Source organism: Pelodiscus sinensis, chromosome 2 (assembly GCF_049634645.1).
Source record: "Pelodiscus sinensis isolate JC-2024 chromosome 2, ASM4963464v1, whole genome shotgun sequence".
Lineage (NCBI taxonomy): Eukaryota > Metazoa > Chordata > Testudines > Trionychidae > Pelodiscus > Pelodiscus sinensis.
Genome location: NC_134712.1, coordinates 196,221,191 through 196,239,172, shown reverse-complemented (window position 1 = coordinate 196,239,172; position 17,982 = coordinate 196,221,191). Strand labels below are relative to the sequence as shown.

At 44.6% G+C, this 17,982-nt stretch overlaps 2 protein-coding genes across 2 annotated transcripts in view; one reads left to right on the top strand and one right to left on the bottom strand.

Annotated features, from left to right (window-relative positions):
* Positions 1-16,547, bottom strand: part of HIBADH (3-hydroxyisobutyrate dehydrogenase) — a 117,654-nt gene extending 101,107 nt beyond the window's left edge. The window contains exons 1-2 of the mRNA XM_006133211.4: positions 16,390-16,547; positions 7,831-7,991 (exon numbers count right to left, since the gene is read on the bottom strand). Of these exons, the coding sequence (XP_006133273.2) occupies positions 7,831-7,991; positions 16,390-16,471 (243 nt within the window). The 5' untranslated portion in view covers positions 16,472-16,547. The remainder of the gene's footprint in view (positions 1-7,830; positions 7,992-16,389) is intronic.
* A 124-nt stretch (positions 16,548-16,671) lies between these two features.
* TAX1BP1 (Tax1 binding protein 1) overlaps positions 16,672-17,982 on the top strand; it is a 106,529-nt gene continuing 105,218 nt past the window's right edge. The window contains exon 1 of the mRNA XM_075922160.1: positions 16,672-16,810. The gene's annotated coding sequence lies outside the window, so the exon portion shown is untranslated. The remainder of the gene's footprint in view (positions 16,811-17,982) is intronic.

Below are 17,982 nucleotides of genomic sequence, written 5' to 3'. Positions count from 1 at the left end.
AAAAGTTTTGACAGCAAAATTATCTCAGCCAATCTTAAATTCCTGCAACAGCACAACTGATACACAAAGTGAAACTTCAGATTTTGTGTTATCACCTTGCCATAATCATACTGTCACCAACAAATGAAGTCGGTTTATAAACAGGTAAATGCAGCCAACCCTCAAGACACAGCCAACAATAATATATATTCACAGCCATTAGGAAACAGACAGACACTTACTAAAATGACTAGCCCAGCCTGAGCAACACTGTCCCTGGCAGTACAATTTTCAGAGTGCCACAGAATTTAAGGCCAGAAGAGACAATATATCATGTTGTCTGACTTCCTGTACATCACAGGCCATTAGTTTTCACCCCAATAGCCCTATACTGACCCATGACTTCAGCTCTTATGAAAGACTGGCCTACATTGTAAAATTAGGTCAGTATAAACTATGCCACTCAGACATAACCCATGGAGTCAACCTAACTACTGCCTCTTGGGGAGATAGATTACCTACACCAGAGGAACCACCCTCACTAGTGTATGCAGCATTTTCCCTGAAGAGCTACAGCACTGCTGCAGCAGCATTTTAAGTGTAGATTACCCAGCACACTTTCTGGCCCATAGCCCATCTGGCTCTATGCAAACCTTTCTAATAGAAAGGTGCCTTGAGGACCACCAATTACTAATAGAAACTTGCTGTAAATTATTCAATTATGCCAGAGCCATTATGCTAGTGCTGCTGTGAGGGAGAACGGTTTAATTTAAACCAGTAAGAGGAGAAATATTAATTTAAATAATTAAACAAATTAGGTATTTTAACTCTCTCCTGTTAGTTTAATCTTCATTTTAAATAAAGTAAAATATTAATTTATGTTCAATACAAAATGTTTCCATGTTTTAATTATGACAGGGATGGGGAACCTTTGTTGGGTCAGGGGCCAGTGACCCACAGAAAAATCAACTGGGGACCACACAACACCCCACATACCTCACCCCTCAAACCCCCCCAGTCCTCACTGATGTGTCCCTCAAATGAGACACCTCACACCTTTGGTATGGGTTTGGGGGAGGGACAGAGAGGACTGCAGTTCAGGGTTTCCCACAGGCCAGATTTACTCTTCTGTGGTTCCACGGTTAGTAAGTTTTGCAGAACCCCCTCCCCCCAGGCTCTCAAGTGGAGCCAAAAATGAGGGGTTCAGTGTGAAGGATAGGGCTGCCAGTGAGTGGGATAGGGGTGTAGGATCTGGGCAGGGGGTGGGATGCAGGAGGGGGTAAGGTTGGGAGGTCTGGTTAGGAGGTAGGGTACAGGAAATACTGGGAGTAGGATGTCTGGCCAGAGGAAGGGGGCAAGAGCAAGGGAAGGTGCAGAAGCAGGGTGGGATTTAGGGTGTCTGGCCATGGGGAGAGTGCACAAGCAGGCTGAGGATGCAGGGTCTCAGCAGGAGAGTACATGAGGAGTTGGGGAAGCAAGGGGTAGGCGGGCACTTACTTGCCTTCACACCCCATGCCGTTTCCAGGCACCATGTCCCAGGCATGGCCTCCTTCTGCTCCCATTGGTTGGGTTCCAACCAATGGGAGAAATGGGGAAAGCCTCCAAGCAGCACATCTGCGCCATGCAGTTCCCCCAGAGGGGGAGGGGCAACGCATGGAGCCACTTCTGGTTCTGTTTATTCCCCACAAGCCAGATCACATAGCAAGGCTTGGGGCTTTCTTCCTCCCCAACCCCACCAGGAAGCTGGTGCTGGCACTTCAACCTTGGGGCGGGGGAGGGGGAAGGGGCCAAGGCTGGAGTACCAGCACAGACTCCCTGCTGCAGGAGGTGGGGAGGAAGGAGAGGGCTGAACTGGAGTCATGGACACCTGGAAGATGGCCATGGACCACGGTCTGCAGTTTGAGAACTGCTGCCATAAGCTGTTGTGCACTATAGACAGAGAATGGGAGAAACCAATATGCTACCAATACCTTATGTCTCTGAAATGAAATGATTGTGAGATATGCCCAGAGGACTCTAATAGGCAAATCATAACATGCTGCAGAGAAAGGTAAAACATTCCCAAGGACAAGCAACACACTAAATACCCCCTGCCTTTTAAGGACAGCAAGTAAAATAAAATAACTTGACAAGATATGAGAGTAGGAAAATAAGATTTTACTTTAATTTTTCCATAAAGTAAACTTTCTATCAAGTGAAAGAATAAGTTTTATAATTAAAATCAATTTTATGGCATGGATATACCTGATTGTAACTAGTCATAACAATAACAATGCAAAATAAGTTAGCACAAGTATAGCCACATTCATATTAGGGATGTAAATGGGTAACCAGTTAATGGGTTACCCAGTAAGCAGTTAACCATCCCGGCTGGAGCAGCACACTGAGAATTGGGCTGCTCCAGCTCAGCTTGGCCAACCACACTGAGTGGCAACTGTTCTAGCAGTTTCCCACCTGCAGTGCGACGTAACAGGCAAGTGAAATATATAGTCTAATTGGTTAACATTTTAAACAGGATTTTATTCCCTTATTCACATACTCTAACCTCTAAATCCAATTTGCTACATGAAAAGTTTCTCACTCATCGATGTTGAGACGTATTTAAAAAAAAAAAAAAAAGAGGGGGAACATGAGAAAAATCTGACACGGCGCACTTAAAAACCATGAATCCTGGCAAAGAGTTAACCCCCCCTCCCAAGAGATGGAGAAAAATACAAACTTCACTGGTATAACTGAGTCATTGTATTTATTTGAAACATTGCAAAAAGTGTATATAAAAAAAAAGATATTCACTTCAAATGACAGCTGGTAATAAAATTATTTTAAACTTAGAGAGAGGAAAAACCATTTTAAAATGAGTCCTGAACTCCCTTTTTCACAGCAGGAGGTTTTTCATGTCACAGCAGGAGGTTTTTCCATGAGACTGGATAGAAATTAGTCTTTGGACAAGTGTTGCAAAATTAAAATCAGCCAAACCCATCCATCATACAAAAAGCTTTTCCAAACCCATCAATTAATAAGTTTTGGTGTCCAAGAGCAAAAGTGTGTTATGATCAGAAAATAACCTCACATTCTACTTGATATTGTTGCTAGAACAGTGAACAGGAGAGAAGCGGTTTAAAAAAATAAAAGGGAGGTATTCTTTCCTTCTCTGAGCCCTGTTTTAAAGTTAGTTAAACTGATGTATTCCTGACAACTGCTTTTGTTTTGAAGTAATAAGTTAACAGCTTAAAATGTCTCTTACTGGAACCCTTCAGTTGCAGGTTTCGACATGTCAATCCTGGTAATTATCCAGCTGTTACAAAAGATATCAACCTTATCAACAGCCTGCACTCACAAAGACATGTTTAAAAGTCTTAAAGGGGTTGCTACATTAGTCTGTAACTTTAAAAACAAGTAGGCCTATGGCATCTTAGACTAACAAAATATTTTTTATATAAATAAAATGAGCTACTCATTGTTTCTCAGACATGGTTATCTTTAGGAGACAAAATAAATGGGGCCATGATTTCACCCACAGTGTAAGTCAATGGTAGAACTCCCATTAATTTCAATAGGTGTAGAATTTCATCCATATGGTTTTTCCACACTTTCCAATTATATTTCTGTGTGCCTTCAATTTTTTTTAAAAAACTGCATTTATTTTAAAAGAGATTCCAAAGAAAGATAAAATACTTTGTGTCTTTTCTTTCACATCCAATCATCTTCATTTTCTGGTTAGCCATGAAAGGGAAGTTGAAAGAGGAGAAATGGGACAGTTTGGGTAGGTGGGTTGAGAGAGTAGTTATTTTTTGGTTTTAAATACACCACACAGTATATGCTAAGCAACAAGACAAAGTTGCAGAGGGTCAGATACGACAAAAGGAATGAAAAAAAAAAGTTTAAAATTTTAACTCAGAATACTTGCGTAACTTTAAAAAGTTTGTGATGGACCATCCCCCCATGCTTTAGGACATTGACTTATGAATACAAATATGTATAACTTGAAGATGCTTTTGGACAAAATATCTCATGTAGCCTATCAATTTTAATATCACAATCTGCTGGATCTGTATCTCTTATTTTGGTGTATGTGTCATTCCTTTTGTAAAATTAGAAATATGGGATAGAAAATGGCTTATCGTTTAACATGTGCAAATGAACGCCGTCAATGGTGTTTCCAATGCTGGAACACCTCAACGTCTGGGTAATCAGAAACAAGCTCCTTTGTGTCTAAGAAGTAGTTGGTCTTAGGAGGATATGTGAGCACCCTAACTGACCATATAATTTTCCCTGGAAGCAGAGAATGTGAAATAATTCTTGCCTAAAAGGGAGGCTATTTAAAATGCAAAGTTTTCAGGCTCTTGGTCTTTGACTGGCATGTCACTCCTAAGGGAGTGAACCAGATACCCCAGGGGAAAAAAGATCTTCCCTGGCTTGGAGATTTAGCCAAAGCCAAAATAAGAACAGTTTTGGGGTAAGTTGGCAATAAGCATTAGTATGTTAGAACTCGCCATGCAGTTATTATTTTAAATTTGTAATTCACTTTGATCTGCCTGTTTACACTTGCAACTACTTAAATCCCACTGTTTGTACTTAATATAATTACTTTTATTTATCATCAAGCCCAGTGTCAATTATTGTTACCTGGGCGAGCAATCAGTGTGTACATCTTCCTTTCATTGTTACCTGAATGATATATTTGGGATTATGATTCCAGGTAGGGAGAGGGTTCCCTGGAAGTCGGGCCCAAAACTGCATTCTCCTGAGACCTGAAAAGGTTCAGCATCTTTATTGCTCTTCTGGGGGAAGGGGGAAAGGGTTAGCGATCTCAGCTCTGTGCCTTGGCTAGCAAGACCAAGAGATCTGGCCCAGCAGGACAGAGCGGTAAGAAGCCCCAGAGCACAAGGAGGTGCGTGTCAGTGGCTGTGTCAGCACTCCAGGAAGCAGCCCCAAGGGATCTTCTGTAACTGCATCCCATCAGAAAAGTTCAAGTATTGTTAGCAATAATTAAATTTAAAAACCTACCAACATAGGAACTGTCATACTGGAGCAGAGCAGTGGCCCACCTAGTTTAGATCTTGCCTCCAACAATTCCCAATGTCAGGTATTTCAGAAGAAAAAAAAAAACAAAACAAAAACTCCCCACTCTGCAGCAGTAGGTAGTTATATGATAACATAACCGAATCCCAGAAAGAAGTTTCCTTCTAGCACCCTTTGGTTGTATGTTTGTTGATGCCCAGAAGCATGGGGAGTTGGCATCCCTTTTACAGTTCTTGTTATAATAGTTCATATTTTAAAAAAATATTAAACAATTCACGGAGTCATGTGTTTCCTTCAAGGCTGATACCCTACATAGGTACAGAAAACTCCATTTAAGCTTGTTGATTAACTGTGAGCATCTTCAACTATTTTGGTTAATGTACAGTACAAACGCAGGTCCTAGAAGGTATATAAACTGAGTCATAATTGGACAAACTTCCAAATTCCCATAGTAGGTCACCTCTATATTGTTCTGGACTACCACTTTTCCTGTTGTCCTTCTGCCACCCACCAAAGCAGCCCATCCTAAGACATACCTCTGCAGAGCACTTTTCAGAAATTTCTTGTAGCACTGCCCCTACGCTCACATGCCTCTTCCCTTTTCCTTACCTCTCTCTGCCATTCACTCCCACAACTGGCTCTGTTCCTAACTACAAGTAACTCGGTTTAGCAAAAGAGGCTGTTACTATCTGCTATTTATCAGTCAGGTAGGCAGCCACCCTCCTACTAGGTAGGCCATTCATCCAGTTTTAAACAGACAGTCCTGCTTTTGCAATGCATGTCTCATGCCTGGTTCTGAGAAAGCCAGATGCGGTTGTGTCTGGTATCATGGTCAGCCAGGAATACCATTTTGAAGAGAATGCTGTTTTGCCCCTCCCTCCAGAAGTACCAGAACATCCTGTATTTTGGTAGGTGCTTAGCTGGCCACCCTATTTTCTATATATGTTGCTTTCCCAGCTGACTGCTTCTGAGACTACTGCAGTAACTGGGCAATGTAGCAGTGTAGGAGCAAAGAGACAGCATTTCTCCTCCCCTGCAAAACACTTCCCAGCAATAGCAAGAGCCACCTGCAGTGAACATGGACATTTGACAGCCTTCATGCTCCCTGCGCTTATCTGCACTCCTCTCTGGCATGCATGCTGGTTCTACACTACACACCAGAGCAAAGGAAAGGCAGCCCTTGCCACCCAATGTTCCTTTTGCAATTGCTTCTACAATGCCCCTCCCCCCGCCCCCGATTCAAGTTTCCAAATCCTGTGAAAACTGCTGGTGTAGAATTTGCACCGATGGAAGAAAAGGAGGAAACTATTTAAAGGTTTTTCAAGTGTGATATTTGTATGAGACTACCAAAAGTACTGTGTTCAAGAGAATAAGCAGGCTTTTGGCTTTACTTAATGTTAAAAGGCATTTCTGCTCACCTTTAAAGTCACTTAATATCATGTTTAAATCTTGCAGCTGATGCCAAAGATCCTGTTACTACAGCAACAACGAATTGTATGAATCAGCAGCCTTGACAAGTCCCATTGAATGAAAGGATTCAAGAATACAATCAACTACAGATCTTTTTTGTTGTTTTTGTATCGTGCCTAGCACAGCTGTGCCCTTTTCCACGCATGGGGCTCCTATGTGCTACCACAAAACAATAAAAACCAAGAAACAGGCTGTAAAGCTTACTGATCCACTTACAGGTTTTTAACTTTAAAGCATTATTCAAAAACCAGATGGAATTAGATATTCCATTACTTTTGTGTGTGTTGCACTGCAGAACATCTTAACAGTAACATTACTACTATTTAAGAATACAGTTTCAATCAGCTCTAACAATTAAAGATCTTTAGATTTAGTTAGAACTGTACTCCCTACACCTACTCACACGTCCCTTATAATTGCTGAATATTCCCCCCCTTCCCCAGTCCCAACTCTTTGTCAGATCATGCTGAGTAGCCACAATATTATTTCTATTCTGGTTTCCCTAGCAGTATTTTTTGTTTTAGCTCTTTTGTACACATTAATCCTACTACAGATAATGGGCAATGGCCAAGACTATTAGAGCCCTGTAGCTTCTAAAAACATTTTTAAAAAAATAAGCAGACACTTGGTTCTGAAGTGTAAACCATACAATCACACAGGACAGTAAATAGCCTTAAAAAATAGATAATTAAAAAAAAAAAATCAATGAGTGATGCTCATCAGTGAGTGACTGCAACAGGTCAGATATGTAAATACAGGGCTAGAGAACAACATATTAGCTTTATAAGTTATCAATAGATAATTAATTTACTTTCCTCCTCTCCTTTTTTTCTTCTTTGCCCCCTGCAATCTTCTCCATCAAAATAAATGATCACTTGAGTAATTTGTTTTAAATTATATACTGCGATTAGAGATGTAAAAAATTACATTTAATTGGTTAACCAGTGAAACACATTGGTTAACTGATTAAAAAGAGGAGGGTGGAGAAGGCACCTAGCTGGAGTTCCCCCCAACCCCTCCACTGCTCTAGCACCAGCCCATCTGGTGTGCTGTTCCCCCCACTCCACCATCTGCTATTGGGCTGGAGCAGCATCCCTGCCCACCTCTTCACAGGCAGGGGCTATTCCGGTGTTCTGGCCAGAGCAGCCCCTGTCTGTGACAGGCCCCCTGCTGGGCTGGACCAGCCAGCCCCTACCAGTTAAACTTAACTGGTAAGCTTGACCTGTTAGGGGTGAGGCTTACCAGTTAAACATTCACATCCCCAACAGCAATGTGTATCAAAGACAGAACTTCCAAGAAGGAAATTTATTTTAACAAATGCATGGTTAACATTAAAATAAAGGAAGTTGGTTACCATACCTGTGCCCCTGAATCTTGAAATTCTTTGCAAGCTTCTGGAAATACATCATATGCAACAACAGGATATCCGTGTTTCACCAGGTTTTTTGCCATTGGATTTCCCATGTTACCCAGCCCAACGAATCCAACTGGGGTTTTGGAGGCCATTGCCCTAGAACAGACTGATTTTTAAACACATTAAATAAGTATCTCTGAGAAATACACCTTTAAAAACATAAAAGTAAAACCCAGTGATCAATTTAGTTGGTGTCATCTAATACAATTATAGTCTGCGACAAAGCAATTTCATATTTTATTTAATTTGGAAAAAATGTAAAAATATCCACTATTTAAGCTGGAGAACACTGAATATTAATGAACATTAGCCGAGCAATAACCCTGGAGAAAGAAATCCCATTTAGCCACAGAACAGATAAGGTGGGTGAAGCAATATCTTGTACTGAACCAGCTTCTGTTGAGGAGACAGGCAAGCTTGCATGCTACACAGAGCTCATCCTCAGGCCTGGTATAGGTACTCAGAGTGATATACAGCTAAATAAAAAGTCATAGAATAAGTAGTTTGAACAGTCCCTTAGAATATGCACTAAGTGGAGTGGCCTGTAACACCCCTGTAGTCATTAGGGATGTTAGATAGCAGGTAACTGAATAGTCATGTAACCACACAAAATATTGTTGCTTTCACAACTATTATCAGAAGCAGCAGCACGGGGTGGCAGGGAGAGCTGGTCCGCAAGGGAAACCAGTTTAAAAAAAAAAAAAAAAAAACCACCACAGCTCCCTGTACAGACTGGCTGACTGCTGCCCCGCGTTGCTGCCTCTGACACAGAGACAGCAGCATGAAATGGCAACAGCCCCGATCTGTGCAGGGTCTGAGCTCCCAAGGACAGGAGGCTGCTCCGTGTGATGCAAAGCAGCCCCTGTCCTCGGAGCACTTGGAGCCCCGCCAGATGGAGGCTGCTGTGAAGAAGCCTCTGCCTGCACTGTCCCCGTCCCCAGGCTTGCCGTGGATGGAGGCTGGTCTGTGGGATGTGGAACAGCCTCTGTCTGAGGGATGCTGATAGAGGGAGCAGCACTAGGGAGGGGGCAGGGCAAGAGGCACTGTGAAGCTTGTGCTAGTGGGAACTGGCTCTTAAGCCAGCTCCCTCCAGCACTGGCTCCTGCTCCCCACCCTTGCTGCCTGTTATACAGGCAGTTTTTCACCTTCCTTTTTCACCCCCCACCCTGGATTGGGCCCAGGGAGCACCAGCCTTCATTGCCCCCCCATGTGTCCCCAAACCAGGGAACACCAGTAAGACTTGCTCCTGTAACCCCCACAACCCCGGGGACAAGCTGGCAGGCAGGGCGTGCCACTCCCCCTTCCCACCCTTGGGACCCCCTTCCCCAGGGAGAAGTTGGTGGCCACCCCCACAGCCTGTCCTGAGTCTTTCACCCCCTTTTCTCAGGTCCTCCCTCCAATGCCCTACCCTAACTCCCGCCCGGAGCCCCTCTTCTTCCCAACCTTGATTCCCACATCCCCAGACTTCACTTCCAACTTTGAAAATATTCAATTTCCTCTGCTTTTAAATACAGGTCAACATATTAAAAATAAATGGCTAAAGTTACCAAGTACAGGCAGTCCCCGGGTTACGTACAAGATAGGGACTGTAGGTTTGTTCTTAAGTTGAATCTGTATGTAAGTCGGAACTGGCGTCCAGATTCAGCCGCTGCTGAAACTGATCAGTTTCAACAGCGGCTGAATCTGGACGCCAGTTCTGACTTACATACAGATTCAACTTAAGAACCCCAGGCATCCCCAAGTCAGCTGCTGCTGAAACTGATCAGCAGCTGATTCCAGGACCAACCCAGCAGCACCCAAGCTGCTCTGCCCCAGGCGTCCTGTTTCAGCCGCTGCTGAATCTGACCAGCCTGGGGCAGAACAGCTGGGGTGCTGCCCGGTTGGTCCAGTAGCGCCCAGAGCGGCGCTACAGGACCAACTGGCAGCACCCCAGCTGCTGTACCACAGGTGTCCGGAGCAAAGCCACGGAGCACGGGGGCAGCGGGACAGCCCAGACGCGCCGTGGCTGTCCTGCTGCCCTCGGGCTCCGCGGCTTGGCTCTGCTTTGCCCCCCCTCCCCCCGTCTCCCTGGTCTGCAGACCAGGGGGACGGGGAGCAAAGCAGAGCAAAGCCACGGAGCCCGAGGGCAGCAGGACAGCCACGGCGCGTCTGGGCTGTCCCGCTGCCCCCGTGCTCCGTGGGTTGCACTGAATCCAGCCCCCTGGGTTGCACTGAATCCAGCCATCTGATACCTCATACAGACAGATCTACAACCACAAACAAACATTCTTCCTACACATTTCTCTCTTGGCTGAATTTACACCCCTGGTATTCATGGACTAAGTCAGCAATCTACATGTGGCTTGCCAGCTGCAAGTAGCAGTTCAACAAGACACTTGGGAACTCACAGCAAAACATGTTAAGGAGGTTCACTGACTGAGGGAGCTGTCAAATCTGACAATTGTCAGAACTGAAAGAACCAGTTGTGATACTTTGTGGCAATACTGTCAACTGAAGGACATTGCAATCATCTTTATACTAGCCAGAATTAAAAACAGGAGGATGACAAGGCTAATATGTATATAGAAAGAGAGGGAAGGAGAGAACATTTGAATGACTAGCAATGCCTTCAACAGGCAATTAGAAGTTACATTTAGGCCCCCCAATCATGCAAACACCTCTCACAGTCAATGGGATTTTATGATAATCACAGATAAGTGTCTGCAACCAAATTAATGTAAGCACTTATAGTATGTCTACACTGTAATATAAGACTCTGCTTAACTCAGGTTTAAGTCTAACCCCCTTTGCACCTACACTGGCAAAGCCTCAGAGGCGCGGGACCCCCCGCGGCTGCGGCTTCAGTCCGGGAGCCTGTGGTCTGCTGGGGACGGTCCCCAGCAGACCACAGGCACCCAGATTGAAGCGGCAGCAGCGGCGGTTCCCCGCTCTGGCAAAGCCTCAGAAGCGCGGGAACCCGCCCGGTGCCCCTGGTCTGCTGGAGACGGTCTCCAGCAGACCAGGGGCACCGGAGCAGCTTTCGCCCCGACTTCCGGGGCTAGACCCGGTATCTATCTTCATTTTTTACATTTACCAGTAGCTGCCTCATTTCCTACCCTAGGCTTATACTCGAGTCAATACTTTTTCCCAGTTTTTTGGGGTAAAATTAGGTGCCTCGGCTTATATTCGGGTCCACTTATACTCGAGTATATACGGTAGTTTAAAATTTGTTTTAAAATATTTTATTAGTTTGTTGCTGAATATAAAAAAAATCTCTTTTAAAAAAAAAGTAATAATCCTTGCATTGGTTTTTAGATGCACAATTGGAGTATTTAGCCTCATCTGTAAATGCCTGGATCTTCAAAACATTTTTTTTTTTAATAAATGCTTCAAAAGACCACTATCTAAAAAATTCACATTTAAATTATAAAAGCCTGCTTCCAAATTCTGTAAAAACTTCTCCCCTCACCTTCCTGTTGGAGAGCCCTTAGACAGACAACATCCCTTTTCTTACAGATAGCTGGGCAAATGAGTTTTCCTTTAACTAGTTTTAAGAGAAGTAAAGAATCAAATAGAACCCTCCACCAAAAATCAGTAACTTTGTAAGATATAAATTCTTTGTTATGTATGACATCTTTGGAAACATAAACGTGTCTATTCTGAAGATAACTAATTTAATTTCTGTTTCCTTTTTCTAAAAGCAATGAACTTTGAAACAAGGACATTTTAAATTAGAGTGGTTTAGTGTGTTTGTAACAGTGTATTAAACATGTTGTAATCTGAAATGATTACTTTATGAAGGCTGAACAGTACATTTAAAATATAAAAATCAGCTTAGAAATACTGATTAAGAAAATGTAAACCAGGAGAGCTGCATCATGTCTTCCATAATATTTAATGTTGTATCCAGCAGGACAGCTGACTAGTCTTTACTACAAAGTTTTTGCAGATAAATTCTCTAACAAACTTTAGGGTATGATCAAAAAACTTGACTGATTTTTTATTCCCAAAATTAGTGCTTTTAATTGTATTCTGCATGTCCAATCTTCAAAATCTGGCATGCAGTGGGAAATATGCTCCATTTTCTTTAGAAATAAAGTTTTTAAAAAGTGTCCCCCCCTCCCCTCCAATGTCATTTGCTACATTTGGGTTCAGGGATTTGTCTGGAAGGGATGAGCAGGGAAGGGAGAGAAGAGGGAGACAGCAGAGAGGGGCAGGACCTGGGCACAGCAGGGGTGGGGCATGGGTGGAGTCACAGGTTTGGGAGCTTGCCTCCCCAAGCATCACTTTCATCCACCACCCATGCTGGGTACAGAACCCACGATCTTTGTGATGACTGGCATGGTGCCTAGGTGGCTCCTGAATCTAGTAGAGGGACTGATTGAAGCCAGCAGCAAGCTCCGAGTAAGAGTCACTTGGTGCACCTGTTATGAACGCAGACCTAGAGCAAACTGTAGTTCAGGATCAATGGAAAATTCTAGGTCTGCATTATGAAGAGCCATTCAATTCCCCTCCTACATCACAGGAACAGCTCACGGCAAACCTGATGGAGGCAGAAGCCACTGCAGAGGACAGTAGGTATGACTCCAATTTGCAGAGAATAGTTGTAATAATAAGAGGAATTACTGCTCTAAGGAGAAATACAAAAGTTATGATAAGCCCCAGCTACCAACGTGTTCACTACTGCTGGATTATATCACAGCACCTTGGCACTTCCCCTCCCCTGCCATCCTACTGCATGGAGTTCAAAGTGGTGACTGGGAATTTAAATCATCCATTAAACGCTGTGAATGGTATTGTTACTATAAAGTAACCAATGTTTTCTTTTTAGTAGTAAGGGCTTATAATTTGCCAATCTATGGAGCCACCTGGAAACAGTGCACTCCAGGAGTTTCTATTTCCAAAACTAGCACAATTCAGTTGACACAGCTCATGAAGTTTGGAGATCACAAAATCATTTCTCCCAAGTATGAGTGAGGTGTCAGTTTTTGCACATAATGTGTTGCATGTTCAGAGAGGAGGAATGTGGTAGAGTCCTGCATGTTTGCATGCAGCAATAACAGGAGAATCAATGAATGAGCTAAGATAGCATCTTGTTGCTTCCCTCAGGAATTCTGACCAAATTTTGGTAGCTGATAGCTGAAAACTTTTCCTTAAAGAAAGAACTCCAGATAGCCTAATAGAGAAAAGAACGTGTTTTTCAGGGTCTCCTTTATAGCACACTACTCAGAAATGTGCTGTTTTTTCACAATTCCTTTGAATAATTCTGCCAAACACATCGCAGCTTGAAATAACATCTCCCTTTGCCAACAGGGCCCCACAACAATTTTAATAGCCTTCAGAACATGAAAGGCCTGAAATGATAGCAAAAAGCTTTTTACAGCAAGGGCATTATCTGCATCAACTGGGAAGAAAAGGTTTTTATAATTTTAATTTTAACATTGTCTCTGTACTTCCGTAACTGCAGTTAACAAGGTTGTGCCCAGAGGAAATATGTCAACTGATGCAGCCTTTCATAAAGTATGAGGGTTCAGTTTAGAAATGAAACATTTTAGGACCTTGAAATTTCACAAGAATGAATTCTGTGCTTCTGACTGAGCTACTTTATCCTGTAGTGAGCTGTATGAAGAAGTGGGCTGTGCCCACAAAAGCTCATGATGCCATCTAACAAAACATGTAGTCTATAAAGTGCTACCAGACCATTTGCTGTTTTTTAAGTTTATCCTGTACATACTAACTCGGCTATCCCCTGAAGCTACTTTATACAATAACCTTCTATTTCTTGTCCTATTTCAGGCCTTCCCACCCTCTATTGCCTGTTCAACCATAATAGACAGTGACTTAGGTAAGGCAATACCGACGATTTCATGGTCGCTGGATTTTTAAAAAAGGTAACTTTATTTATTTAAGCTATTTAAAGGTGAAATCTCATAGCGTTGTAATTGTGGGGGTCCTGACCCAAAAAGGAGATGTGCAGTGGTCGCAAGGTTATCATGTGTGTGTGTGCATGCGCACAGGGGGCAGAGAGGGTGTTGCAGTACAGATACCTTTACTTCTCCACTACTGCTGGCAGTGGTGCTGTCTTCAGATCTCAGGAGCCAGAGATCTATGGCTGCTGAAGGCAGCATTGCCACCAGCAATAGCACAGAAATAAGAATGGCATGGTATTCTATTGCCACCCTAACTACTGTGCTTCTGCTTGGAGAACTGGCCCTCAGTCATCAGCCACCACTCTCCAGCTGCTCAGCTCTGACGGCATAACAGAAGTAAGGGTGGCAATACCACAAACCTCCCCAAATAAACTTGTAATTCCCCCTGCTACTCTCTTTAGAAATCAGGTCCCCAATTTGGGAAACACCTGTGAAATCTGATTCCCCGTGAAATCTATATAGTATGCATAACACACACAAGATCAGATTTTTTTTTCGGGGGTGGGGGGGGGGGAAGAAGGGGAGGAACCAGATTTCACAGTCTTTGGTGCATTTTTCATGGTCATGAATTTGGTACGGTAGAGCACGGGTGCTAGGGATGTGAAAGGTTGGTTGTTTAGGCAGTAGGCACCACACTAAACAGGTGATGCTTACCCGGTCTGGTTAACTGGTTATTGGTGGGGACTTGAGCAGCCCCCCCGCCTGCCATGTGCGGGGGAGGGAGTAGGTCCAGTGCTTCAGAGGACCTGCTGCAGGTAGGCACTACTCCCGCATCCTGGGCGCCCTATAGGCAGGGTCTGCTTCTGTGGAGCAGCCTCTGTCCGTGAGAAGCCTCTGTGGACAGAGGTTGCTCCAGTGGGGGCTGGAAGCCAGCAGCAGTCCCAGCTCCCATGTGGGGTTGGGAGCTAGCAGCCATCCCCAGTGTAGGGATGGGAGCTGCACAAGCAGGGACTGCCCCAGTTCAGATCTTGCATAGTCTGTTAACCCATTAAATGTTTAACCTAATGTTTAACTGATAAACTGGGATGTTACATCCCTAGATCCTGGGACTCTGATTCTTCTCCCTTGAGGGAGGGGAGAGCATTGGGAGCTTATCTCATCTCTGTGGGATCTGGGATATCTAGCTTTGCTGGGTGGGCACAGATCGGGTAATGGGGTGAATCAGGCCCGAGCAGGTCTGTGGGATGGGCCCCCCCAGCATGGGGTGTCCCTGCACAGTTGGGCTGCTCTGTTCTTTCTGTGTGGAGGCTGGGGGCAAAGGGAGGGAAGAGGGAGCAGGCAGGATGCAGAGTGACATGATGATGTCACTATCATCCCACAGGAAAAAAATATGTATATGTACACATACACACACACACAGAAAATTAAGAGAGTGAGACATTTGTTTTTATTGATCTAAAAAAATAAAATTATGAAGGGCCTTTTAAGCTTAAAATTTTACTTAAAAATAATATAGTAGTTTCAGTACACCTTTTGCTGAGCCTCCTGGCATATTTTGTGGTTCTAAAGTCACATTCCCCCTTTTTAAAAATACACTTATATTTTCCATATACTACAGTATGTGAAAGACCCCCAATAAGCACAGGGAAAACTAACTGAACACAAGGGAAACAGAAAAAGGTGTCAAATGCAGAAAATAAACAAATCTAAAATAACCACAGAAAGATTCTGCCATTTATTTCACTTATAACAATCTTAGCTGTTATTACATACTATAGAACAATTTCAAACCAAAATATGGACCTTAAATCACCAGAGTCCTTTTAAAAGCAAAGGCAGGAGACAAGGGAAACGTTATACTAATCCTGCATATACACTTGTTTTACTTCACACTCAGCTGAACTCCTCCTGTCTGTAAACTGAAGTATGGACATAAATGTGTGTAATATAAAGGCCTTGAATATTTAAAAAGTGCTTCTGGGTTCAGCTTTGGCTCAAAAATAATGAAATATAATCAGAGAGAAAGCAAACAAGTATGAGTACCGATTACAGATATGAAGAACATGTTTTAACTCACTAGCTTCACATAAACTTCTGTGGGCTGTTTTAAAATCTACATATGCTATTTTAAATAAACATGTAAAATATTTATTACACTAAGCTACTCATAACATTAAGTATTGATATAAGCCTCATATAATTTTACAACCTGTATGGCTTTAATAGAGTGCACAACACTTGTAAAAGGTGCAAAACACAGGTGATAATCCTCGCGTGCTAGAAAACACATTTATCAGGGCTTTCAAAACCTCAATGCATGTTTCATCTGAGGAATTAGACGCTTGTCAGGGGTGGGGAAATAGTCCTCCAAGCACACTGATGCACTCGTTAAATCCGGCGTGCAACTCCCGTGCGCCTCCAACTACCACCCACCCCACAGCCCCTGCTTTCCCGTGATAAGAAGTTGTGGGGCAGAGCTGTCACTTGACTGACCCACATGCCATTTTAGCGAGGGGGTAGGAAGCAGCACCCCACGGGCGGGTTCAGGACGGAGGCCCGGCCTTTGGACACAACGGGACCACGCTCTGCAACCCCAGCTCGCCCTGCGAAAATGTCACCCCGCATCCCCAGGCAGAGGGCGAGGCGGGTGCTTACCCATTGCCGTGCCGGCAGCATGCACCTTCCAGTGCGCGTGCAGGAGCCTGGCAGAGCCTCTGAGCAGTAACACCGCTGCCATGCCGCCTCCACTCAACGTGACCTCCACTCAAACACCGCCCCCGCCTGGCCCTCTCTGCCTGTGACCGTGGACGGGGCGGGGGAAGAAGACGAGTGGCAGCCAGCGTAGCCAACCACAGCGTGGCCTTGGCAGCCGCACACCAATGAGAGGGGCCATCTTCCTGCCAGTGACCTGCCGGGTTCGCCTCCAACCCCATGACAGACAAGGCAGCTGTGCCTGCTCCACCGCCCACGGATGGGCGGGTCTGGGGGGGTGGTGCCCGCTCGTGAGCAAGCGGGACTGGGCCAAGGTGAGGCTCCCTGCACCTCTTGCAGCCGGCGCCTTCGCTTACTCCCCTAGGTGAGTGGGGTAGCCCTGTGTCCCTGCCAGTATTTTCATTGCCCAGTGGGGTGCCCCCTCCCGCCCCGTCCTTCTGGCAGAAGCAGCATTTTTGTACAAATATTGGTGGTGCCTAGAGCCCCTACCTCACTCAAGCCCCCACCTGCCTAAGGCTCTGGGAGGCCGTTTGGGTGGGGAAGGGGTACAGGCTCTGGGAGGGAATTAGGGTGCAGGAGGAATTCAGGGGTGCAAGCTCCGGGATGGAGTCTGGGTGCTGCTTCTGGCCTGGTGCAGGGGGTGGGGTTCCTGGGTCTGGGAGGGAGTTTTGGGGGAAAGCAGGCAGGGGGAAAGAGTGTAGGGGCTAGAAGGAGTGGGGCACACGAGGGAGTGGGAGGAGGGGTTAGGGGATACCATGCTTCTGCGAGGGACCCATCCTCTGGCAATGGCTCCTGGAAGAAGTAGGGATCTCGAGGTGCTGCTGCCCCAGCTCTCAGCTGCTGGAAAAGCACATGGCATGGAAACACTGGGGGATGGACAGAGCCTGTGGGGCAGCAAGATGCCAGGAGATGCAGGGCATGGCAGGCAGTGACAGTGAATTTGGCGGACCCCAGACCCGGGCCAGGAATATTCCTGGTGCCAGAGTATCACAGGCACGTATACTGTAACTCACTGCCTTTGCCCTCTTGGTGGACCTTCCTTCACCCTGCAGGAACAAATTGCTCTTATTTACCTTTTTCCGATCAAGCTACCTTCTGTACTTAGGAGAGGATCAGAGTAGTTGCATAACTCCAGCCAGTGATTAATCAGAGAGTCTATGCTTTCTCCAGGCAGCATCGCATTAGGGTTACGCACTCAGGTTTTTCCCTGCCCTTCTTCTCTCTTGCTGTGGCAGCTTTTAGCTTGAATATTCCCCTTCAAGAAAATGCTTTAGACTGTTTGGTGTCTAAAATAAACACTTGAAATGTTATCCTGCTTCTCTAAATGCCACCCTAATATAGCCCTATAATTCACCCCTCTCCTAGTATTTTCATGTATTTTAACATATCAGTTATTTTTTCAAGTATTCTTGGACATAAAATCTTACATATTACATAGCCCACATTGTTTTTTTTCCCTTTTAGCTGGTGGGGTCATGTAGCATAATTATAATTAATATGAAGGACTAGATCTTATATGTACAGATAAATAGTCCC